Consider the following 26,696-nt stretch of genomic DNA (forward strand, 5'->3'; position numbering starts at 1 on the left):
CTTCCCTCCTCTCTAGATGATCTTAATAATAAGTGTCACCAATTACCCTGCAAAATCAGACCAAAGCCTAAGAATCATCCTTGGTTCCTCTTTTCCTCACCCTCCACATGCACCCTATCTGAAAGTCCTGTCGCATTTACATCCAAAATATATCCTGAGTCTAACAATTTCTCTCTAGCTCTATTGCTATCACTCTAGTCTAAACTATTCTCTCTCACCTAGACTGTTATCTTGTACAACTACCTGGTTCTTCTTTTATACTTTAGCCATAGCCACAATCCATCTTCTAAAGAATCTAAGTGGGCTTTTTCATATAATTGTCAAAGTGACTTTTTATCATTAAAAGTAAATCAAGTTATGTTATCCCCATGGGTAGAATCCTCCAATGACTTCTGATTGCCACTCTGAGTAAAATCCAAGCACCTTACCATAGCCTATAAAAGGCCCTCATATTTGGCTCCTGATCCCCTTTTCAAGTTTATTTTATACCTTCCCATGAGTTCAATCAGCATGCTCTAGCCAAGCTGGCCTTCTTTCAGTTCCTGGAACACACCAAGTTGTTTTCTCCTTCAGGTAACTTAAACTAAGCTGTTCTCTCTGTTGGGAAATTCTCAACCCCAGGTCTTTCCATGGCTCGCTCCTTCCTACCATTCAGGTTTCCATAAATGTCACCACCTCAGGGATACCTTCTCTAACCACCTGCCTAATATGGCCTCGCTCCCTCACCAGTCACTATCGACCATATTACCCTGTATTTTCTTCAAAGTACTTACCACAATTTTATTTATTAAACAAAATAGAAAAATTTTGTTTATTTGATTATTATATGTCTTCCTCATTAAAGTATAAGCTTCATAAGGGCTTATATGTCCATCTTGTCCATCAATCTTCAGCATCTAGCACAGGATCAAGTATGCATGGATATTTGTTAAGTATCTCACGAATAAATAAATTATACAGACAAAGATGATATTTTCTCAATACCCCAAACCTATAGCAGTTCTAGAAAGCAGGTAAGGGTCAAGCACTGAAATGTTATATAGAAAACTAAGCTTGAATAAAATTATTATATGACTATATAGTGAAAGGAAATTTATTGAATGTGGTTTTTGTTGCAGAAAAAAGAAAAAATGAAATTTAAATTCATTATTCTAATTACGTATATTTAATTTATACCTTTCTAAAACCATTTCATCTCCTAAAATAAAAATATGTTTGACCCTTAGAATTAAAGTATATAATCTTCCTTAGCAAAACACTATCTAAGTCAAGTGATGTACTTTCAAAATTTTTCTTGAAAACTTCCTGGCCTAGCATGGTGGCTCATGCCTGTAATCTCAGCACTTTGGGAGGTCAAAGCAGGTGGATTCCTTTCAGCTCAGGAGTGAGAGACCAGTCTGGGCAACATGGGGAAATCCCATCTCTACAAAAAAATAAAAAATAAAAATTAGCTGAGCGTGGTGCCTCGCACCTGTAGTCCCAGTTCCTCAGGAGGCTGAGGCTAGAAGATCGCTTGAGCCTGGGAAGCAGGTGTTGCAGTAAGCCAAGATCACTCCCCTGCACACCAGCCTGGGTGACAGAGTGAGAAACTGTCTCAAAAAACAGAAAAAAATTTTTTAAAACTTTCTATATTATGCCCTCACTGTAGTCTCTTCACACTTCTATTATAACAGTTGTTATATTTTACTGAACATGTGTTTTTATATTTATTCATTCATCAATCATTCATTAAGTAACTATTTTTGGTGCTCAATATCATAGTAGTTGATTAAGAAGCAATTCCTGGCCGGGCATGGTGGCTCATACCTGTAATCCCAGCACTTTGAGAAACTGAAGCAGGTGGATCACTTGAGGTCAGGAGTTTGAGACCAGCCTAGCCAACATGGTGAAACCCTGTCTCTACTAAAAATACAAAAATTTAGCCAGGCACGGTGGCATGTGCCTGTAATCCCAGTTATTTGGGAGCCTGAGGCACAAGAATTGCTTTAACGCCGGGCGCGGTGGCTCAAGCCTGTAATCCCAGCACTTTGGGAGGCCGAGGCGGGCGGATCACAAGGTCAGGAGATCAAGACCACAGTGAAACCCCGTCTCTACTAAAAATACAAAAAATTAGCTGGGCGCGGTGGCGGGCGCCTGTAGTCCTAGCTACTCAGGAGGCTGAGGCAGGAGAATGGTGTGAACCCAGGAGGCGGAGCTTGCAGTGAGCCGAGATTGCGCCACTGCACTCCAGCCTGGGCAACAGCGTGAGACTCTGTCTCAAAAAAAAAAAAAAAAAAAGAATTGCTTTAACCTGGGAGGTGGAAGTTGCAGTGAGCTTAGATTGCTCCACTGCATTCCAGCCTGGGTGGCAGAGCAAGACTACTCTGTCTCAAAAAAAGAAAGAAAAGAAAAGAAAAAAGAAAAGAAGCTGCTGTTGGCTACTGTGGTCAAGATGAGATGAAGCTTTAAGCTAAGGCTAGGACAAGAAAATTACTGTTTTGAGAACTATATAGAGCTCTTGGGGACTAAGTATATGGGAGGGAGGTAGTTGGGGAGGGGGAAAAAGAAGTTCAGATTCAGGTATTTTAAGCATGAGTAACCGGATAGATGGTGATAACAACTAGAATAGAAAATGAGCAAAAAGAGTCTTATGGAGGAAGCTTGTGGTCTTATTTTTTTGACACGTTGAATCTGATGTATTTGTGCAAAAAAGTCTCCAGGAGTCATCAATATATGAAAGGTGGTTGAAATCAGAAAAGGAGAGAATCATCCAGGGAGGTTCAAGGAAAGAGACGAGTGACTACAACCAGTCAAGGAAGAGGAACCCATGGAGATAACAGAGAAATTAATAGAGAACCAGATGAATAAATACAAGGGAATGTTAGAAAGGAAATAAATGGTCAGTGGTGTCAAAAGTCAGCTGAAATTGTCACTGTTTTTTATTTCAGCCATTCTAACAGGTATGTAGTGAAAATGAATCATGGTTTTAATTTGTATTAGCATAACAGCTAATGATGTTGAACATCTTTTGCATGCTTATTTGCCATCCATATATCCTCTATGGTAAAATGTCTATTCATATCTTTCTTTTTTTGGGAGGAGGCACTTTATTTGTTACTATAACATTCTTTTTTTTAACAGATCAACCATAAGCATGCAAAAAGTTCTCCTCTGAATGAAACTGCTTCCACAACCTGTTGTATAGAAATGGGTAAATTACAAAGGTGATTCAATTTGGAGTTCTCTCCTTTTTTATAGCACTTCTAAGCTATGTGTGTGACACATACCACAGAGGTAGAAAGGATCATCTTTAATAAATCATATTCTTAATTGCTGAGAATTTCTGAAAATAAAGCTGGCAAAATGCTAAACCAAGCCTTTGATGAGTCCCAAAGGACCACAGATCCATCGACTCCTATTTGAAGAATTAATCCCCTGGAGTGTTCTAGCCTTCCAAGGGCACTTGATAACAAGATCCACCAGGCTCTGAACAACTGCACTAAGAAGGCTTCTAACCACTCTCATCTGCTGATTCTTTGGGCCACCCAGTTCTGCTGGCAGAGAGGGCAGCGATTGCTCTGTTTCACCCACAGGGACATGCAGCAGTTGCGGAAGGAATGATTACATTCTCCCACGACCACAACACAGTCCTCTTGTTTGTTTTCAGCTTGACATCTGAGATAGGCATCCATCACCTGGACTCTGCAAATGGCGCACGTAACACACTCCCCGTCCCAGCTCCACACGGCCACCGCGTTCCACTTCTTGAGCTAGAACATCTTGTCGCCCCCCGACTTGGAGCCTGCGCTCCTGGACTGAGAGGTCAGAGCGTAGGGTTCCTCGCCGTCTTCCACGTCTGCCGTGGTAGCGCCGCGGAGCCGATGGCGGAGACATTTGGTTGGGGAAAGCTGGAGGCTGTGGCGGCTCTGTGGGGCCTCCCGACGGGCTACAGCGTCACCCTATTTTTCTTTTACCCATTTTATTTTCCTTCCTTTTTTGAGACGGAGTTTCGCTCTTGTAGCCCAGACTGGAGTGCAGTGGCGCAATCTCGGCTCACTGCAACCTCTGCCTCCGGAGTTCAAGCGATCCTCCTGCCTCAGCCCCTCTAGTAGCTGAGGTTACAGGTGTGTGCCACCACACCCAGCTAATTTTGTATTCCTAGTAGCGACGGGGTTTCACCGTGTTGACCAGGCTAGTCTCGAATCGCCCTCCTCGGCCTCCCAAAGTGCTTGGATTACAGGCGTAAGTCACTGCGCCTGGCCGTTTTTACCCATTTTCTAATCAGATTTTTTGCTTTCATACTGTTGAGTTTAAAGAGTTCCTTATATATTCTAGATACAAGTCCTTTGTTGGATAGGCGATTTGTGAATATTTTCTCCCAGTGTGTAGCTTGTTTTTTCATCCTCTTAACAGGGTCCTTCACTGAGCAATAGCTTTTAATTTTGATGAAGTCTAATTTACTGAGTTTTTAAAAATTTTCTGTGGGAGGCTGAGTCAGGAGAATCGCTTGAACCGGGGAGGCGGAGGTTGCAGTGAGCCGAGATCACGCCATTGCCCTCCAGCCCGGGTGACAAGGTGAGACTGAGTCTCAAAAAAAAAAAAAAAAAAAAAAAAAAATCTGGATTGTGCTTTTGAGGACATACCTAAAAACTCTTTGCCCTAGGCTAGGTTTTTCTAAAAGTTTTATAGTTTATGTTTCTCCTATGCCTTTTTCTAATTTTTTTATAGTTTTATGTTTTACATTTACATCTATGATCAACTTTAGTTAATTTTTGTACAAGGTGGGGGGTTTAGGCTGAGGTTTTTTTATTTTATGGATATCCAATTGCTTTCCCCCCATTCGTTGAAAAGACTATTCTTCCTCCACCGAATGATTTTCGCAACTTAGTCAAAAATTGGGGGGATGGTGGCATGCTCTTGTAGTCCCAGCTACTCAGGAAGCTGAGGCAGAAGGATCACTTGAGCCCAGGAGCTCAAGATTAGCCTGGGCAGCAAAGAGAGACCCCCATCTCTAAAAAAAAAGAAAAAGAAAAAAGAAAAAATCAGCTGGCTATATACACTTGTGTGAGTCTATTTATGGGTCATCTATTCCGTTCCACTGATCAAAGTTTTTTTTAAAGACAGGTGGAGGCTGGGCACGGGGGCTCCTCCTGTAATCCCAGCACTTTGGGAGGCCAAGGTGGATCACCGGAGGTCAGGAGTTCAAGACCAGCCTGGCCAACATGGTGAAACCCTTTCTCTACTAAAAATAAAAAAATTAGCTGGGTGTGGTGGCAGGCGCCTGTAATCTTAGCTACTCAGGAGTCTGAGGCAGGAGAATCACTTGAACCCAGGAGACAGAGGTAGCAGTGAGCCAAGATCGCGCCACTGCACTCCAGCCTAGCTGACAGAGGGAGACTGTCCCAAAAAAAAAAAAAAAAAAAAAAAAAAAAAAAAAAAAAAGACAGTTGGAGGTCCGAGAGAGAGGTATAGAAAAAATATCTTTTGGCCAGGCAAGATGCCTCACACCTGTAATCCCATCATTTTGGGAGGCTGAGATGGGTTGATTACCTGAGGTCAGGAGCTCGAGGTCAGCCTGGCCAACATGGTGAAACCCCATCTCTACTAAAAATACAAAAATTAGCCAGGCGTGGTGGCACATGTCTGTAATCCCAGCTACTCGGGAGGCTGAGGCAGGAGAATCACTGGAAGTCGGAAGATGGAGGTTGCAGTGAGCCAAGATTGCACCACTGCACTTTAGGCTGGGAAACAGAGTGAGATTCCATTTCAAAAAAATAAATAAATAAAATAAAAAATATCCTTTGAATTTGGCAGTTAGTAGTTACTGGTGACATTCATGATGAAGTGATGGAATTCCTAGAAGCCATATTGCCAAGAGCAGTGGGCTCAGTTGTGAATTACTGTATGCCTGGCTAGGAACAATGAGGATACTAAACACATACACAAAAATATTAAATACATTTGGCAATTTATACATTAAATATTTATTAATGTTTTGGGATTGTTGTGTATCAGTAATTATACCTAGTAAAAAGAAAGATCAACATTCAAATTCTCCAGAAATGTTGGGTGGCCAGGTAAGGAGGAAGAAGAGCATTTTGAAAACCAAAACCAAAACCAGGAAAAGCTAAAAAGAGTTTCTTCCAAATCTCCTAAATTCATAGAGGCTGAATTCACATCTTCAGTCTCTATCCCCCAAAGTGAATTTTAAGGGACTTGAGAAGCTTATATCCCATCTGAAAACATGCTGCATGATTTCCTCTTTCATGTCTCCAGCTCCGTATGTTTCTGTTATGCTTTGCTAGTAAAGAAATTTTACGTTTTTGTCTTTCCACCAATCATATCATAGTCCCCTGTTGTCACTCATGCAGTCAGTGTCTTTTTCTTTTTTTTTTAATCTCTAGCACCTAGCATGTAGCTAGCACATAACAGATTCTCAATACATATTTGCTGAGTGGCTACTATATCATTATATCAATATTAGAATACTCAATTATTACCCTAATGAAAAAGAGAGATGGATTTCCTTTATAACTGCCACTTTGAGTTTTTTTCAGTTGTTTGGAATAAGAATGAAAATATTTACATAACTAATCTGCAAATAGTGAATGCCAACAAAAATGTAATTCTTAAAACCCATATTGGTTGGGCACAGTGGCTCACACCTGTATTTCTAGCAATTTGAGAGGCCAAGGTGGGAGGATCACTTGAGTCCAGGTGTTCAAGACCAGCCTGGGCAATATAGTGATATCTCATTTCTACAAATAATTTTAAAAAGTATCCAAGCATGGTGGCATGTGACTGCAGTCCCAGCTACTCAGGAGGCTGAGGTGGGAGGATTGCTTGAGCCCGAGTGGTGGGGCTGCAGTGAGCCAAGATCGCACCACTGCCCTCCAGCCTTGGTGACAGAGCAAGACCCTGTCTAAAACAAAACAAAACAAAACAAAAATCTATATTGCCATATTGTTGTTCATGCCATGTTTGTTCCCTTGGGAAAAGAAAATAAAAACCTCAGTTTCTAAATTTATTTGTTTTCTAGAATGGGACTTAGCAGGTGGTCTTAGAAGAAACTACTTTGCAATAACTTATTTTAACATTTTCAAACAAGAAATATAAAAACTTGAACTCACTCCTTTTTTTTTGATTTCACTGGTCATCTGTCAAAAACAAACAAGATATAATTAAATCAAGGAGAACATTTTAAAATTAATTTAAATTGTTTAAAAATTAAATATATAGTTTTAAATATATTTATTATTCCTTTTAAAAACACCAGTTATATTGAGATTGTCTTAACTACAAATTAAAATGATCTAAGGATAAACTTTTTAAAGAGAAAACATAAACTTACAGTTTGAGGATAATCAGGTGGTGGTAATAGAGGTGTTCTTTTATCCAGTGTTCTGTCTAAATTTCTTTTGGCTCCATCAATTCTGAAATTTATAGTTAGAAATATGACTCTCTTGATAACATTATCGTAAGTTACTAAAACATTACAATTTTAGCATTTTTCCAACTATACTAAGAGATATTCAAGAGTTATCTTACTGTATTTTTTTATGAGAAACAAATCCCAATAGACATTATCAATGAGACCTTAATTTTTAAATAATGCATATATATGTAACAGGGTGAGAATAAAAATCAAAATCAAATTTTTTCAAGTATAACTTACTGACCATTTTTAAATTAATCCCAATGGATAGTGGGCTCTTATATGTATCTCTGTTCAAATGTCTGCCAGTCTGTCAGAGAAGCCTCCCTGTATCCCCTATGTTAAGTAGCACCTCCTTCGTTATCCATCCATTTTATCCTCATTTATCTTGCTTCAAAGCACTTACCATCATTTTTATACAATATTTTGTAAACTGTTTTATTCACTGTGGTTATCCTCAGTGCCTAGAACAGTACCTGGCACATAGTAGCTGCTCAAGAAACAGTTTACCTTCAAAACTGCTTATAGATTTTTTACATCCATAAGATATAATTTTCTCTTTAAATTAAGTTGTATAATCCTATTGTGTAATCCATTAATCTGTCAATAAATATTTACTGAATACCTATATTATGCAAATAACAATACTAGATCCTATTAAAATATAACAACAAATCTCAAGGACTGATGAACTGACTGAGAAGAAAAACAGAGTGCCATACAGGTACCCTGTGGTTCAGAGAGGGGACAAGTTCACTTTCATCTGTGAAGGCCACATACACATGTTACCATTAGCAATGAGCTTTAAATGAAAGAGAGGATTTCAGGTGGAGACATAGTTTTCCTGGGATCTAAAAAACAAAGACCCCAAGGAACAGGAAGGCAAGGAAAGGATCAAAGGAGGAAAAAGGAAGCAGGGGTCGTCCAATCCACCCAAAGGTGACAGTGTCAAGTGGAGATAAGTCTGGAGAAGTGGATTGAAATATCCAGCTAAAGGCCTCAAAAACAAGCTTTTTAATCCAATAGACAATGGCGAGTAATCAAGAGGTTTTGAGCCTGGAAACATATTTAGGAAGACAAATCTAATAGTCTATAAGGCTAGATATACTAGAAGAGATGGCCAAAGAAAAAAGCATACAAGGGAATTTAAAAGAATTCAGAAAAGATTGGACGGTGTCAAGTATGACAGGAATGAGGAAAAACAACAATTGAATGAGCAAAGGAGATACCATCAGATAGGTAAGAAGAGAACCAAAAGAAAAAAAAAGAAAAAAAAATCTGAAGGAAAGGGCATCCACTGGAGCCATAAAACCATAGATTGGTAGATGGCATAAAGAAGGACCATGTCTGTTTTGCTCACTGCTTTCGCCACACCACTTAAATAGTATCCATCAAGATGTAGGAGCTCAATAAGAATCTGTTGAATGAATGATCAGAATAGCATATCTGGAAATGATCTTGCATATCTAGTTTAGTACCTTACCTGATAGATGAATCCTCTCAGCAATATCAAGCTGTACCCTTGGGACTCGAGGGGCACAGCTTGAGAGAACCATGAGAGTACTGTGAGATGGGCGGGGATGTTGGAAGAGAGGTGGCAGTCATGACTTTATTTTTTAAATTTTTGTGGGTACATAGTAGGTGTATGCATTTATGGGTTACATGAGATGTTTTGATACAACCATGCTATGCATAATAATAATATCAAGGTAAATAGGGTATCCATCGCCTCAAGCATTTATCCTTTGTGTTTCAAACAATTCAATTATACTCTTTTATTTATTTATTTATTTTTTTATTTTTATTTTTATTTATTTATTTTTTTGAGACGGAGTCTCACTCTGTAGCCCAGGCTGGAGTGCAGTGGCCGGATCTCAGCTCACTGCAAGCTCCGCCTCCCGGGTTTACACCATTCTCCGGCCTCAGCCTCCCGAGTAGCTGGGACTACAGGCACTCGCCACCTCGCCCGGCTAGTTTTTTTTTTTTTTTTTGTATTTCTTAGTAGAGACGGGGTTTCACCCTGTTAGCCAGGATGGTCTCGATCTCCTGACCTCGTGATCCACCCTTCTCGGCCTCCCAAAGTGCTGGGATTACAGGCTTGAGCCACCGTGCCCGGCCCAATTATACTCTTTTAGTTATTTTAAAATATACAATTAAATTATTTTTTATTATAGTTACCCTGTCATGCTAGCAAATACTATGTCTCTTTTTTTTTGAGACAAGAGTCTCGCTCTGTCCCTCAGGCTGGAGTGCAGTGGCATGATCTCGACTCACCAAAACCTCTGCCACCCAGTTCAAGTGATTCTCCTGCCTCAGCCTCCCAAGTAGCTGGGATTATAGGCTCAGGCTACTAGGCCCGGCTAATTTTTTGTATTTTTAGTAGAGATGGGGTTTCATCATGTTGGCCAGGCTGGTCTCAAACTCCTGACCTCAAGTGATCCACCTGTCTCGGTCTCCCAAAGTGCTGGGATTACAGGCGTGAGCCGCTGTGCCCGGCCCTTTTTCTCTTTTTGTACCCATTAACCATCCCCAATTCCCTCCCCTCATCTCCCCGACTACCCTTCACAGTCTCTGGTAACCATCCTTCTATAATCTATCTCCATGAATTCAAAGAGTTTAATTTTTAGCACCCACAGATAAGTGAATGAGTTTAATTTTCAGTGCCCACAGATAAGTGAAAGCATGCAATGTTTGTCTTTCTGTGCCTGCCTTATTTCACTTAACATAATGACCACCCATGTTGTTGCAAATGATAGGTTCTCATTCTTTTTTATGGCTGAATGGCACTCCATTATGTGTATGTACCACATTTTCTTTATCCATTCATCTGGGTTCTTTGTTTTTGTTTTGTTTTCTTTTTTAAAGCAAGTTTATTAGAGAAGTAAAGAAACAAAAGAATGGCTACTCCATAGACAGAGCAGCCCATTCATCTGTTTATGGACACTTAGGTTGTTTCCAAATCATTTTTTTGTTTTTTGTTTGTTTTGTTTTTGTTTTTTGAGACGGAGTCTGGCTCTGTCGCCAGGCTGGAGCGTGGTGGCGTGCTCTCAGCTCACTGCAACCTCCGACTCCCTGGTTCAAGCTATTCTGCCTCAGATTCCCAAGTAGCTGGGACTACAGGTGCGTGCCACCACGCCCAGCTAATTTTTGTATTTTTAATAGAGATGGGGTTTCACCATGCTGGCCAGTATGGTCTCAATTTTCTGATCTCGTGATCCACCCGCCTCGACCTCCCAAAGTTTTTTTTTTTTTTGAGACAGAGTCTCGCTCTGTCACCCAGGTTGGGGTGCGGGTAGCACGATCTCAGCTCGCTGCAACGTCTGCCTCCCAGGTTCAAGTGATTCTCCTGCCGCAGCCTCCTGAGTAGCTGGGATTACAGGCACCCACCACCACGCCCAGCTAATTTTTGTATTTTTAGTAGAGACAGGCTTTCACCATGTTGGCCAGGCTGGTCTCGAACTCCTGACCTCAGGAGATCCACCCCTGTTTGCTATTTTCATGTCTTCTTTTAAGAAATGTCCCATTTAGATCTTTTGCCTATTTTTAAATCGGATTATTAGTTTTTTTTCCTACAGAATTTGTATTAGGCCATTCTTGCATTGCTATAAATAACTAAGACAGGTGTGGTGACTCATGCCTGTAATTCCAGTCCTTTGGGAGGCCATGGCAGGAGGATTGTTTGAGCCCAAGGGTTTGAAACTAGACTGGGCAACTTAGTGAGACTTTGTTTCCAAAAACAAAAAAAGAAAAAGGAAATTTTAAAAAAAGAGCAATACTTGAGACTGGGTAATTTATAAAGAAAAGAGGTTTAATTGGCTCCTGGTTCTGCAGGCTGCACAGGAAGCATAGCAGCATCTGCTGTTAGGGAGGCCTCAGGAAGCTTATAATCATGGTAGAAGGTGAAAGAAGAGCAGGCATGCCACATGGTGAAAGCAGAAGCAAGAGCAGGGATGGGAGGCACACTTTGAAGCAACCAGATCTCATGAGAACTCACTATCGTGAGGACAGCATCAAGGGGATGGTGCTTAACCATTTATGAGAAATCTACCCCCATGATCCAATCACCTCCCACCAGGCCCCACCTCCAAAACTGAGGAATACAATTCAACATGAGATTTCAGTGGGGTCACACATCCAAACTTATTAGAGTTGTTAGAGCTCTTTATATATTATGGTTATTAATCCCTTGTCAGATGGGTAGTTTGCAAATATTTTTTCCCATTCTATGGGTTGTCTCATCACGTTGTTATTTCCTTTGCTATGAGGAAGCTTTTTAACTTGATATGATCCCATTTGTCTATTTTTGCTTTTGTTGCCTATATTCATGGGGTATTACTCAAGAAATCTTTGCCCACTCCAATATTCTGGAGAGTTTCACCCAGTTGTTTTCTTGTAGTAGTTTCATAGCCTTAGATTTAGGTCTTTTTTTCTCTTTTGAGACAGTGTTTCAATCTTGTTGCCCAGGCTGGAGTGCAATAGCATGATCTTGGCTCACCGCAACCTGCGCCTCCTGGGTTCAAGCAATTCTTCTACCTCAGACTCTTGAGTAGCTGAGATTACAGGCATGCACCACCATGCCCAGTTAATTTTGTATTTTTAGTAGAGACAGGGTTTCTCCATGTTGGTCAGGCTGGTCTCGAACTCCCGACCTCAGGTGATCCACGCGCCTTGGCCTCTCAAAATGCTGGGATTACAGGCGTGAGCCAGTGCACCCGGCCTAGGATTGTTTCATCTATATCTGTGAAGAATGTCATTGGTATTTTGATAGAGATTGCATTGAATCTGTAGATATTTGGGGGGTAGTAAAGACACTTTAACAATATTAATTCTGTTGGGCTGGTCACGGTGTGCTCCCAAAGTGCTGGGATTATAGGAGTGAGCCACCATGCCTGGCCTGGGTCTTGTTTTTTTATCCATTCAGCCATTCTGTGTCTTTTAATTGGAAAGTTTAGGCCATTTACATTCAGTGTAATGGCAGGACTTACTCCTGCCATTTTGTTATTTGTTTTCTGGTTTTGTGATCTTCTCTTCCTTCTTTCCTTCCTTCCTGTCTTCCTTTATTGAAGGTGATTTTCTCTGGTGGTATGATATAATTTCTTGCTTTTTATTTTTTGTGTATCCATTGTGAGGTTACCATGAGGTTTGCAAATACTAAAACCCATTATGTTATGCTGATAACAACTTAATATTGCTTGGATAACAAACAAATAAGCAAAAAGAAGAAAAGTAATAAAAACTTTTTTTTTTTTTTCTAGACAGGGTCTCATTCTGACACCCGAGCTGGAGTACAGTGGTACGATCTTGGCTCATTGTAACCTCTGCCTCCTGGGCTCAAGCAATCCTCCTTCCTCAGCCTCCTGAGTAACTGGAACTACAGGCATGCACCACCATGCCCAGCTAACTTTTTGTATTTTTTGTAGAGATAGGGTTTCTCTATGTTGCCTAGGCTGGTCTCCAACTGCTGGACTCAAGTGATCCACCTGCCTCAGCACCCGAAAGTGCTGGAATTACAGGCATGAGTCACCATGCCCAGCCAGTAATAAAAACTCTACACACCTTGATTTCATCACCCTGCTTTTTAACTTTTTGTTGTTTCTATTTATATCTTATGATACTTTCTATGTCTTTTTTTTTTCTTGTTACAGAACAATAAACACCTTTATTACATAAGCAAAGACAGAAAGGATGAGGATTTATTTGCCTTTCTGGGCCTTGATTTTCCAAAGATAAAACTCCAACTCCCAGGCCTCTAGCACATAGCCATCTGCTGGGCCCCACTGTTCTGGCCTTGATGTGATGCACGCAAGACGCTTGCCCTGCTGGAACTGTTCCTCCAGAAGACTGCTGATTTTGGCATTCTTTTTATTTTCATCATATTTTTCTTCTAAATTTTTTTAGATTGTTTTTTATTGAAAATCTCTTCCTCCTCAGGAGTCAGCTCGGCCCCCTTCTTGCTGCCCAGGGACAATGCACACTGGGACTTGCACCACTGTCAGTAGAGTGTGCTGTCACTGAGCATGATGCAGTTCTTCAACAGCATCTTGGTATGGACCAGTTTGTTATTGGACACATTGTAGACAACACTGATAATCCTTGTTTTGTATCTACAACACTCTGAGCCCTAGGAGAAATTCCCTACATCCAGCCTCAAGGTATGGTATTTCTTGTTACGTCCCTGCACACGGACTGTGTGGACGCAGCGGGGGCCAATCTTGTTGTTGGCAGCGGGGCACTCCAGATAATACTTCCACTTCTTGTGGGAGGGCTTACTCTTGCCCCTGTCTTGCAGCACTTATGCCAGATGTCCTGAGAGAAGCCCATTGCTTGGCACCTGTACTGTCTATGTCTTGGAAAATTGTTATAGTTATTATTTTGATTGGTTCATCTTTTAGTCTTTCTACTTAAAGAATAATTTACATACCACAGTTACAGTGTTATATTCTGTGTTTTTTCTCTGTACTTAATATTACCAGTGAGTTTTGTACTTTCAGATGATTTCTTACTGCTCATTAATATCCTTTTCTTTCTGATTGAAGTACTTTCTTCAGCATTTCTTGTAAGACAGGTCTGATGTTGATGAAATCCTTTAGCTTTTGTTTGTCTAGGAAAGTCTTTATTTCTCTTTCATGTTTAAAGCATATTTTTTCCAGATGCAGTAATCTAAGGTTCCTTCAGTACTTTAAATATCTCATTCCACTTTCTCTTGGCTTGTAAGGTTTCCACAGAAGTCTGCTGCCAGACATACTGGAGTTCCATTGTATGTTGTTTCTCCTGCTGCTTTTAGGATCCTTTCTTTCTCTTTGAGCTTTGGGAGTTTGATTATTAAATGCCTTGAGGGACCAGGTATGGTGGCTCATGTCTGTAATCCCAGCACTTTAGGAGGCTGAGGGAGGTGGATAACTTGAGGTTAGGAGTTCGAGACCAACCTGGCCAACATGGCAAAACCCCAACTCTACTAAAAATACAAAAAAATTAGCAGGGTGTGGTGGCATGTGCCTGTAATTCCAGCTACTCAGGAGGCTGGGGCAGAAGAATCACTTGAACCCAGGAGGCAGAGGTTGCAGTGAGCTGAGATCGCACCACTGTACTCTAGCCTGGGTGACAGAGCAAGACTCCACTCCATCTCAAAAAAAAAAAAAAAAAATTCTTCTTTGGGTTAAATGTTAAATCTGCTTGATGTTTGATAACCTTCTTGTACTTGAATGTCAATTATCTTTTTCGAAGTTTGGGAAGTTTTCTGATACTCTCTCTTTGAATAAACCTTCTATCCTGTCTCTTTCTCTACCTCCTCTTTAAGGCCAATTACTCTTAGATTTGCCCTTTGGAGGCTATTTTCTAGATCTTGTAGGCATGTTTCATTCTTCTTTATTCTTTTTTTTTTTTTTTTTTTGTCTCCTCTGTGTATTTTCAAATAGCCTGTCTTCAAGTTCACTAATTCTTTCTGCTTGATCAATTCTGTCATTAAAACTGCTATTAAAAGAACGCTGATCCATTCTTCAGTATTTCAATTGCATTTTTCAACTCCAGAATTTCTGCTTGATTTTTAATTATTTCAATCTCCTTAAGTTTATCTGATATAGTTTGAAATTCTTTCTCTGTGTTATCTCGAATTTCTTTGAGTCTCCACAAAACTGCTATTTTGAATTATCTGTCTGAAAGGTGACATATCTTTGTTTCTCCAGGATTAGTTCCTAGTGCCTTATTTAGTTTGGTGAGGTCATGTTTTTCTGGATGGCGTTGATGCTTGTAGAAGTTCCTCAGTGTCTGGGCACTGAAGAGTTAGGTACTTACTGTAGTCTTCGCAGTCTGGGCTTATTTGTATCTGTCCTTCTTAGGAAGGCTTTCCAGGTATTTGAAGGGACTTGGGTGTTGTGATCTAAGCCATCTCTGCATTAGGCTTAGATCACAACACCCAAGTCCCTTGGTGTTACTACCCCAAGCCCAGTAACATCGTGGTTCTTGCAGACTCATAGAAGTATCACTTTGTGGTCATGGATAAGATCCAGAAGTATTCTCTGGATTACCAGGCAGAAACTCTTGTTTTTTTCCCCTTACTCTCTCCCAAACATTCACAGCCTCTCTCTGTGTGCTGGGCTGCCTGGAGCTGGAGGTGGGATGACACAAGCACTACTATGGCCACCACCACTCAACCGTGCTGGGTCAGATCTGAAGCCAGCATAGCACTGGGTCTTGCCCAAGACCCACTGTATCCACTACCTGGCTACCACCTATGTTCACTCAAAGCCGTAGGTCTCTACAATCTGCAGGTGGTGAAGCAAGACAGGCTTCTGTCCCTCCCTTTCAGGTGGTGAGTTCCGCAAACCCCAGGTGGGTCCAGAGATCCCAACTGGGAGCTACGGACTAGAGTCAAAAACCTTAGAAATCTACCTGGTGTCTTATTATACTGCCGCTGGGCTAGCACTCGAACCATGAGACTCAGTTCTTCCCACTTTTCCCCCGCCTTTCCACAGGCAGAGGAACCTCACCCCATGGCCACCAACACCACAGGCCCATAGGGATCCCTGCCAGGCTACTCCCAATGCTCACTTAAGGCCCAAGCGCTCTTCAGTCAGTTTGTGGTGAATGCTGCCTGGCCTGGGACTCACCCTTCAGGGCAGTGGGCTCCCCTCTGACCCAGGGCAGGTCCAGAAATGCCACAAGAGCCAAGGCCTAGAATCAGGGACCCCAAGAGCCCACTTGGTGCTCTACCCCACTGTGCCCTACCTGGTACCTAAGATGCAAGACAAATTTCCCTTTACTTTTTCCTCTGCTTTTTTCAAGCAGATGGCGTCTCTCACCATAGCCAACACAGCTGTGAATGTGCTTGGCCTTACCTGGATAATTTCAGACAAGCCAGCTTGTCTCAGAGTCTCACTCAAGGCCCACAGTGTACTGCCTGAGTATTGCTGATGGTTATTCAAGGCCCGAGGGTTCTTTAGTCAGTTAATGATGGGTCCTGCTATGACTGTGTCTTTCCCTTCAAGGCAGCAGTTTCCCTTCTGGCCAACGATGTGCCAATAAATGCAATCCAGAAGCTAGGGCCCAGAATGGGGACCTCATGACTCTGCAGGTGCCCTATCCTACCATGACTGAGCTGGTATCCCAGATGCAAGACAAAATTCTCTTTGCTCTTCCCTCTCCTCTCTTCATACAGAAGAAGGGTCTCTTTTGGAGCTGCAAACTGTGCAGCCTGGGGTTGGGGTTAGGACAGGAGTGGCACAAGTACTCCCTTAACGGCACCTGCTGGTGTCTCAGTAGGTCATGTGCCCCTGCAGTCCACTGGATATGAGCTCAGCTCAGCACTAGAATTCACCTAGGAGTTGCAGTCCTTGTGGCCTAGACTGCCTTTCAAGTTTATTTAGGGCCCCAGGGTACTTTAGCACTCCATGATGAGGCTTGCCAGAGCTCAAGTTTTGACAACTGAGATGTGCAATTCTCCTCTGCCTGGGGCTGGCCTATATGCTCCCTCTGTGGCCAGGTATCAGCTGAGTTCAGCTCAGTTTTGCTTTCCACTGTGTCAGGGCAGCATTGAGTTCAATGCAAAGTCTCACGATCACTGCACTCTCCCTCCCCAAGTGCACAGATTCTCTCTCCGTGCCACACAGCCACTGCTGGGATGGGAGGTGATTGGTGTCAGCAATTCAAGACGGTCTTTCCCGCCCGCTTCAGTGCCCCTTTCAGTAATATGAAGTTAAAACAAGGTATTGTGAGTGCTTATCTGATTTTTGGTTCTTACAAAGGTGTTTTATTGTACATAGACAGTTGTTAAATTTTGTGTCTGTTGGGGGGTATGTTCAGTGGAGCCTTCTGTTACACCATCTTGCTCTGTTCCCCCACCCCACTACCATGATCACTTTCTGAGGCAACCCAATTTATTGTCAGCAAACTCTTTTTTTTTTTTTTTTGAGACAGAGTCTGGCTCAGTTGCCCGACTGAAGCGCAGTGCTGTGATCTCTAATCATTGCAGCCTCTGCCTCCCAGGTTCCAGTGATTCTCCTGCCTCAGCCTCCGAAGTAGCTGAGATTATAGGCATATGCCACCATGCCTGGCTAATTTCTGTGTTTTTAGTAGAGACGGGGTTTCACCATATTGGATAGTCTGGTCTCGAACTCCTGACCTCTGATGATCCACCTGCCTTGGCCTCTCAAAGTGCTGGGATTACAGGCATAAGCCACTATGCCTGGCCAGCTAGCTCATATTCTTAGAAACAAATTTCTTATATTGAGCTGTATCTTTGTAACTTCTAGTGTCTGAAGCTATACAGAAAAAGTCATATTCTTTGTCCATGTTTACTTATCTGGTTCCTTTAATTATTCCTGTCAATGAATTACTGCTTATTATGAGTTTACTATGTTTTAGGCATAGGCTTAAGATCTTTATATGCATTTAATTCTCACAACATTCCTAAAACATACACACTATTTATATCTCCATATTACAGATAGGAACATGAAGATAAATTACATAACTTGCCAAATTCACATGGCTAATAAGCTGCAGAGATGGTATATGAACTCAGGCCTGATTGATGGCAGAGGCTATACTCTAATTAAGTGAATCAGCTTCCTTCAAATTTCCTCACTCTCCTCTTGCGATGGTTTAAATGTGTCCTCCAAAAGTTCACGTGTTGGAAACTTAATGCCTCTGTCCTCATGAATGAATTAATGGATTAATGAGGGCTGTGCCCTCATGATTGGATCAATGTCACTATCAAAGGTGTGGGCTTATTATCATTGGAATGGCTTTGTTATAAAAGCAAGCTCTCTCTTGTCCTCTCACCATGTGATGCTTTCCACCATGTTATCACTCAGCAAGAAGGCCCTTACAAGATGTCAGCACTATGCTCTTGAACTTCCCAATCTCTAGAACTGTGAACTAAATAAACCTCTATTCTTTTTTTTTTTTTTTTTTTTTTTTGAGACAGAGTTTTGCTCTTGTTGCCCAGGCTGGAGTGCAACGGTATGATCTCGGCTCACTGCAACCTCCACCTCCTGGGTTCAAGTGATTCTCCTGCCTCAGCCTCTCAAGTAGCTGGGATTACAGGCATGTGCCACTACACCCAGCTAATTTTGTATTTTTAGTAGAGATGGGGTTTCTCCATGTTGGTCAGGCTTGTCTTGAACTCCCGACCTCAGGTGATCCTCCTGCCTCAGCCTCCCAAAGTGCTGGGATTACAGGCATGAGCCAACACACCCAGACATTTTTTTTTTTTTTCTTTGAGACAGAGTCTAGCTCTATCACCCAGCTGGAATGCAGTGGCTCAATCTCAGCTCACTGTAACCTCTGCCTCCCGGGTTCAAGCGATTCTCCTGACTCAACCACCTGAGTCGCTGGGATTACAGGTGCCTGCCATCATGCCTGGCTAATTTTTGTTTTAGTAGAGATGGGGTTTCACTGTGTTGGCCAGGCTGGTTTTGAACTCCTGACCTCATGATCCGCCCGCCTTGGCCTCCCAAAGTGCTGGGATTACAAGTATGAGCCACCACACCTGGCCTAAACCTCTATTCTTTATAAATTATCCAGTCTGTAGTATTCAGTTATAGTAATAAAAAATAGACTAGGATACCTCTGCAGCTATTCTGGTTTATCAATGTCCCTCCTTTTATTTTATGTGGAACACCTCACAAATTTGTATGTCATCCTTGCGCAGACACCTTATGAATCTTCTCTGTATTGTTCCAATTTTTGTGCATGTGCTGCCAAAGTGAACACTCAAAGTCCCTTTTAAAGTGTGACCCCAGAATTCCATATGTTTGACCAGTGCAGAGTGAAAATTTTCTCTCCCATTTCCTATACATGCTACATTTATTAAAGTATCCTAAAACTGAATTCGCCTTTTTGAGCAGCCTCATTTCCCTGTTGAATCTTACTAAACCTGTACTAAACTAAAACTCCTAAGACTTTCTCACATGATGTGGGGAAAAGAGAGATCAGCCTGTTACTGTGTCTATATAGAAAGAAGTAGACATAAGAGACTCCATTTTGTTCTGTATCTGAGATGCTGTTAATCTGTGACCCTACCCCCAACCTTGTCCTTGCAAGAGGCATGTGCTGTGGTGACTCAAGGTTTAATGGATTTTGGGCTGTGCAGGATGTGTCTGTGTTAAACAAGTTCCTGAAGGCAGCTTGCTGGTTAAAAAACCTGCCCGTCCCTGGGCAATGGAATATCTCCGTGTGAGACCCGATTGTATGCTCTGTTTACTGAGATAGGAGAAAACCGCCTTACGGCATAAGGTGGGACTTGCTGGCGGGACTTGGTGGAGCAATGCTGCTAAAAGATTTATGGAGATGTTTGCATATGCATATCAAGGCACAGCATTTTCCTTTGAACTTATTCATGTCACAGAGATCTTTATCCATATGACTTACTGCTAATTTTCTCCCTTCAATGATCCTATTGTCCTGCCACTCCCTTATCTTTAAGATGGTAAAGATAATTATCAATAAATACTAAGGGAACTCAGAGACCGGTGCCAGCGTGGGTCCTCCGTAAGCTGAGCGCTGGTCCCCTGGGCCCACTTTTTCTTTCTCTATACTTTGTCTCTGTGTCTCATTTCTTTTCTCAAGTCTCTCATTCCACCTAACGAGAAACGCCCACAGGTGTGGAGGGGCAGGCCACACCGTCAACATGAAGTAGAAAATGTGCCTGGATATCCTCCTCCTTTCTTTGTTAATCTTCAAGACCTTGGCCAGGCTTCCCTTCATCCATCATTTCTCCCTAAAGAGTCTAGCTCTCAGTGATTGCTGCCTTCAAGGAATTTACCTTATACTTTGGTATGCTAGTTGGCACTAGTCATAGTTAGCCTTGCACTGTAATTATCCCAACATAAATATGCCTGACTTCCTGTTCTTTATATATAAATGCCACCCTTTAACATAGCAACAATTTCTGGAGTGTGTTTTCTCCTACTGGCTATAAATAAAAAGAGCTGGGAAGAACATACAAGTGAGCATTTTCACTCCCTGACTATTTTTGATTTGTATATTAGCAATTACAAACAGGCTGGGCACAGTGGCTCCCAGCACTTTGGGAAGCCAAGGCAGGTAGATCACTTAAGTTCAAGACAAGCCTGGGCAACAAGGTGAGACCTCGTCTCTACAAAAAACACAAAAATTAGCCAGGTGTGGTGGCGCACACTTGTAAACCCAGCTACTCAGGAGGCTGAGGTGGGAGGACTGCTTGAGCCAGGAAGGCAGAGGTTGCAGTAAACAGAGATCCCACCACTGCACTCCAGCCTGGGCAGAAGAGTGAGACCTTGTCTCAGAAAAAAAAGGAGAAGGGGCGGTGGCAAAAGCATGAACAATCATAGCTAAACTAAAACAAAAACATTTTGTGATAAAATCAAATAAATAAATAAAAACTTCATAATTTCAAATGACTGGGTGAGAAACCACATGCACTAAAGGAGAGAAACTGGCTTGAATCAAGAGGTGAGGTAGTAGCCAAGGAAGAAGGCAGGCTCCTTCTTGAGACTCTGGAAAGCTACAAAATGTTACTGGCTCAGCCAAGCATTCCCAGGGACTGGTCCTAGTAGGGGGCCCACTTCTGCCCATGACTCTTTACATCCTACCTCACCCCAGGAACTCCTTCTATCCACAGACTTCATTCCACCTTTGAAATAGGGAAGTCTGTGCTCCTATCATCTAACAGGAGTAGATAGCAAGGGGATGGAGAATCCCAAAGTCCATGGCCATCTAGAAAGATATGTTTCCAGTTTTTTTTAAAAACTTTAATTTTATCAGGTATTTTTTAAAAAATGGTTTCTGAAAGGTTTTTTTTGTTGTTGGTTTTGTTTGTTTTTGTTTTGTTTTTTTGTTTGTATTTTTGTTTTTTAAGACAGAGTCTTGCTCTGTCGCCAGGCTGGAGTGCAGTGGCGCCATCTCGGCTCACTGCAACCTCCACCTCCCGGGTTCAAGTGATTCTCCTGCCTCAGCCTCCTGAGTAGCTAGGACTACAGGCACGCACCACCACGCCCAGCTAATTTTGTATTTTTAGTAGAGACAGTGTTTCACTATGTTGGCCAGGATGGTCTCAGTCTCCTGACTTTGTGATCCTCCCACCTTGGCCTCCCAAAGTGCTGGGATTACAGGCCTGAGCCACCATGCCCGGCTGAAAGTTTTTGCATTAGACCTTTGGCCAGCTAAAAATGAGTTTGAAATCCAAGGAGAATAAACCAAATATACTTAAAGTTTTTGAAAGTAGCCAAAAGAAACACACACAAGATAAAGTTAGTTTTCAAAGAATGAGCTTATTAATAAGGAGAAGGAAAAAAAAGAAGTGCAATTCAGTAAGAGGTAAAGTTTAGCAAAGTGAGCGCTGACTGAAGTAACTTTTTTTTCTTTTAAATGAACCTAACATTGTGAACATATCCAGGAAAAATAAAACAAAACCAATAATTCAAAATGCATTTTTCCCAAAGAAATGCATAGCAATTCTTATCTCAGTATTAATACAGCACTATGCTTCAGGTAATTTTGAGGCAGTATTTTTAAATTAAGCACCAAAATAAAAGTTGTACTACTTACAGATCTGTATAAAGCACAATAAGGCAAGGATCTTCCTTAAATATTCATTCATCCCCTCATTCATTCGTCAACAATAGCATGCCAAACCCTGTGATTCGTGTTGAGATCCCTCTCCTTAAGCATGCCAAAGTGGAGAAGACAACAAAGAAAATAAAAGTACATTGTGTTACAACATACTCTGTGCTTATGACATCCTGCTCTTCTGCTTTTCCTCTTGTCTTATCAGTCATACTTACACTACCTGCTGGTTGACTTTTCTCCACACATCTAACCTTTCGCCCTAGGCCTTTTGCCTTCCTTAGCTCACTTGCTCACTTGTGCTCTCCCCTGTGTTCTCTCTTGCCTAGCTCTCGCTCTTGCTCTCTCTGTGATTCCAACAATTCCCTATAGCTTTAAAAATCATCTACATGCTGGTGACTCCCAAATTTTTACATCTCCAGCCTAGTCTTCTCTTATATATCCAACTGCTATTAATGTATTTCCCTTTAAATGTTACACAGGCACTTAAGCTCCAAAAGAGAATTATTGCTTTTTACCTCCACCTCCTGGACTTCCTCAATTCTCTATAAATGGCACTACTATCCACCTAGCTACCAAAGCTAACCCAACAGCAAATCCTACTGATTCTGCCTCTGACACACATCTCTTCTAAACCTACTTTCATCCTCCACTGTCTCCAGCCTTATCCAAACCACCATAAGTTCTCAACCATGCTACTGTAGTGGCATCCTGCCTGGTCTCTTTGTGTCCCCCTATTCCTGCTCTCTTCCCCTCCACCTCAGTCTATTCTTAATAGCAGGAGTGATATCTTTTAAACGTAAATCAGGTTCCATGTCACTTCTTTGATTGAAACATTTTAGTAGCTTCCACTGGACTTAAAAATAAAATCTGAATTCCTTGTCATGGCCAACAAGGCCCTACACTATCTGCTCCCACCTCCCTCTCCATCTTCATCTGATACTACCTTTCCCCAGGCTCATGATACTCTAGAGATGTTGGCCTTTGTCAGTTCCTAGAATGTACTGAAAGCATTCATATTTCAGGGATTTCATGCTTGCTATCCCCTTTGCTAGAGAGCTTTTCTCACGTTTACTTAGATTACAGTCTTCTCATTCTCTGGATCTCTACTTATATATTACCTCCACAGGCCTTTCCTGCTCCTGGGAAGATCTTCTCTCTATCCCACTGTCTTATTTCCTTTTTTTTTTTTTTTTTAGATGGAGTCTTGCTCTGTCATCCATGCTGGAGTGCAGTGCATGATCTTGGCTCACTGCAAGCTCCGCCTCCCAAGTTCAAGTGGTTCTCCTGCCTCGGCCTCCCGAGTAGCTGGGACTACAGGTGCCGGCCACCACACCCGGCTAATTTTTTGTATTTTTTTTTAGTAGAGACGGGGCTTCACCGTGTTAGCCAGGATGATCTTGATCTCCTGACCTTGTGATCTGCCCACCTCAGCCTCCCAAAGTGCTGGGATTACAGGCGTGAGCCACCGCGCCCGGCCCCACTGCCTTATTTCTTCATAGCATCTATCATCATCTAAAAGGTTAACATGCCCTTTTTGTTTTTTACATGTTTACTACCTGTTTCCTCTCACTGGCATACAAACGACTTAAAGACACAATCCTCTCTGTTGTGTTTTCTTTTTTTTTTCTTTTTTTTTTTCTTTTTGAGATGGAGTCTCACTCTGTCGCCAGGCTGGAGTGCAATGGCTTGATCTCAGTTCACTGTAACCTCCACCTCCCCAGTTCAAGCTATTCTCATGTCTCAGCCTCCCAAGTAGCTGGGATTACAGGTGCCCGCCACCACGCCTGGCTAATTTTTGTATTTTTAGTAGAGACAGCGTTTCGCCATATTGGTCAGATTGGCTTCGTACTCCTGACCTCAGGTGATTGACCCACCTCGGCCTCCCAAAGTGCTGGGATTACAGGCGTGAGCCACCATCTGTTGTGTTTTCTATGGTCTCCTCAGTAACAAGCATCTATGTAACAGCAGATACTTACTATCTGCTAAATAAACTGATGTGAGAGAAATGCGTATATGAAAGGGATTAGGAGAAGGCTTTCTAGAGGAGGTGATCCATAAACTAAACCTGGAAGAACTAGGATAAGTATTCAGGCAGACAGTGCAGTGAGGGAAATTGCAGAGCACATCTCTAAACTGTATACAGTTTATTTGTGTATAAACTGTAATACAGTATATTTGTATATTTTTGAAATACAGTATATTTGTGAAACTGCAAGTAGTTCAACATGATAATGCAAGATAATGAAAAGTTATGGAGTAAAAACAATCTAGGCCTGATGCAGTGGCTCATGCCTGTAATTCCAGCACTTTGGGAGGCCAAGGCAGATGGATCACTTAAGCCCAGGAATTTGAGACCAGACTGGGCAACACGGCGAAATTCTGTGTCTTCAAAAAATACAAAAAATTAGCCAGGTGTGGTGGTGCATGCCTGTAGTCCCAGCCACTTGAGAGGCTAAGATGGGAGGAGCACGAGAGTCCAGGAGGTGAAGGCTCCAGTGAGCAGAGATAGTGCCACTATACTCCAGCCTGGGTGACAGAGCAAGACCCTGTCTCAAAAGAAAAAAAAAAAAAAAAAAGGGAACAATGTATAATTCCTAGAGAACTCCCTTCTCTACTCTAAATCTACTGAAACACTGAATAGAATCTTACGAATGAAGGAGGACTTCATCTCTCTCTCTTTTTTATTTCTTTTTTCTTTTTTTTTGAGACGGAGTTTCGTTCTGTCACCCAGGCTGGAGTGCAGTGGTGCGATCTCAGCTCACTGCAACCTCCCCCTCCCAGGTTCAAGAGATTCTCCTGCCTCCACCTCCTGAGTAGCTGGGATTACAGGTACCTGCCACCACACCCAGCTAATTTTTTGTATTTTTGGTAGAGATGGGTTTCACCATGTTGGCCAGGCTGGTCTCGAACTCCTGACCTCAGGCAACCCATCCACCTCAGCCTCCCAAAGAGGTAGGATTACAGGTGTGAGCCACTGCACCTGGTCTCTCTTTTTAAGACTATTTTTGTTTGCTTGTTTGAGATAGGGTCTCATTCCATTGCTCATTGCTGGGAGTGCAATGATGCCATCACAGCTCACACACTACAACTTTGACCTCCTAGGCTCAACCAATACTCCTGCCTCTGCCTCCCGAGTAGTTAGGACCACAGGCACACCCCACCACACCTGGCTAATTTTTTTTTTTTTTTTGGTAGAGATGAGGGTCTCACTACCTTGCTCAGACTCGTCTCAAATTCCTGGGCTCAAGCAGTCCTCCCACTGTGGCCTCCCAAAATGCTGAGATTACAGACACGTAATCTTTTTTTTTTTTTTCTGTCTAAGGCTTGAATACGTAAGCATCCCCAATAGTACATGCACTGATATTAGTTTATATACCCTATAAATGTATATTTAAATATGAGTAAATTATTGCTGGACTAATACAAATGTAAAGTTAAAGAAGTTATGTGATTAATAGACCTGCTTAATTGTAAGGAAAGTAAAATTAGCAAAAATTAAAATTATTAAATTGGCAACGATACTTAGCTGCAAAAAATGTTTTTAAATGAGGCCAACCAAGAAAGGAAAGAGAATGTAGAAAGGGAAACAGAAATCCACCAGAGAGAAAATTCTCATTTTATAGTTTAAGTGTTGGCTTGGAATTTTGTAAATGAAATCCATGTATTTTTATTTATCCCTAGAAACCAGCAGAATCAGGTGTCTCAGAAATTCTCAGTAACTAGTTGAACTGAACCAACCTCATCACAGCCTTTGGCAGCAGGTACCTAAATTATCTTTAATTTCCACTAAATTGGGGGTTGGGGGTGAGTAGGATGTTGAACTATGTTTCCTTTTGTAGCAAAAAAAATTTCAAATATAAGTAGTTTCAAGATATTTTATTAACTCTTTGTTCAAATTGTAGAGGTTCAGTTATTTGATTTTACTTTCAGGGATCAGTATGGTTATAATACATTGAGAGGAGGAATAGTGTGGTGCTTAAAGAATGTGAACTTTAGAACCAGACCAACCAGGTCCAAATCCCAGCTGTGCAACCTTAGGCAAGTTACTTAAATTCTCTATACCTCAGTTTACTCATGTAAAAAATGGAGCTAACAATAGTACCTACCTTATAGGACTGTTGTAAGAAGTATAGGCGATAAGAACAATGTCTGTCAGTGTACAGTGTATAATATTTGCTACCATTACAATTACTTTTCAATTGTTTTTCTAATTAACTTGAAAATAGTATTTTACCCATGAACAACCTCCACAGTTAAAACTTTTTATGAGAATATGAACACTAATCATTTTACTTGAATTCCAAGCAAGAATTATCTACTAATATGCTACTTACACTAACTGATTAATTTTCTGCTGTTGCTCCTTGGATCTTCTGTATTTTAGCAGCTTACTTTGTGTTGGTGTATCAACGCCTATGTTTTCTGGGAGATGGACAATGGGGGATAACTTCAAGTTCAGAGCTTCCTTTTCTGCTGCAATGGCAGCTTTGTTTGCATCTGACATCTTGATCTCCCAAAAATTAAAATACTCTGTACTCTGAGGAGAAAAAGTTCACAAAGCCATTATTATGTCAGCAAGCCTCGACATATTCATAACATATCTAACATATCAATACCAAAAATAAAATTCTAGACACTTTTGGATCTTCCTCCCAAGTATGGTATTAGTCTAAAGAATGACAGTTGAGGTAAGTTGGCAGGGATTCCTGTTAGAACTCTACAACCCACTTATGAA

The 26,696-nt window shown here is 41.6% G+C and overlaps 1 protein-coding gene, 1 non-coding gene and 2 pseudogenes across 3 annotated transcripts in view; all 4 read right to left on the reverse strand.

Annotated features, from left to right (window-relative positions):
- DNAH12 (dynein axonemal heavy chain 12) overlaps positions 1-26,696 on the reverse strand; it is a 238,947-nt gene that overhangs the window by 211,169 nt on the left and 1,082 nt on the right. For both annotated transcript variants that reach the window (XM_015446091.4, XM_065540821.2), the window contains exons 2-4: positions 26,296-26,498; positions 7,331-7,412; positions 7,110-7,136 (exon numbers count right to left, since the gene is read on the reverse strand). In XM_015446091.4, the coding sequence (XP_015301577.3) occupies positions 7,110-7,136; positions 7,331-7,412; positions 26,296-26,465 (279 nt within the window). In that variant the 5' untranslated portion in view covers positions 26,466-26,498. The remainder of the gene's footprint in view (positions 1-7,109; positions 7,137-7,330; positions 7,413-26,295; positions 26,499-26,696) is intronic.
- On the reverse strand, positions 3,359-4,253 carry LOC102141395 (RING-box protein 2 pseudogene; annotated as a pseudogene).
- LOC102126967 (small ribosomal subunit protein eS8 pseudogene) lies at positions 13,046-13,735 on the reverse strand (annotated as a pseudogene).
- On the reverse strand, positions 19,020-19,126 carry LOC123571997 (U6 spliceosomal RNA). Its single transcript, XR_006696351.1, has one exon. It is a non-coding gene; the product is annotated as a U6 spliceosomal RNA (small nuclear RNA).

This window comes from Macaca fascicularis, chromosome 2, assembly GCF_037993035.2.
Source record: "Macaca fascicularis isolate 582-1 chromosome 2, T2T-MFA8v1.1".
In the NCBI taxonomy this organism is placed as follows: Eukaryota; Metazoa; Chordata; class Mammalia; order Primates; family Cercopithecidae; genus Macaca; species Macaca fascicularis.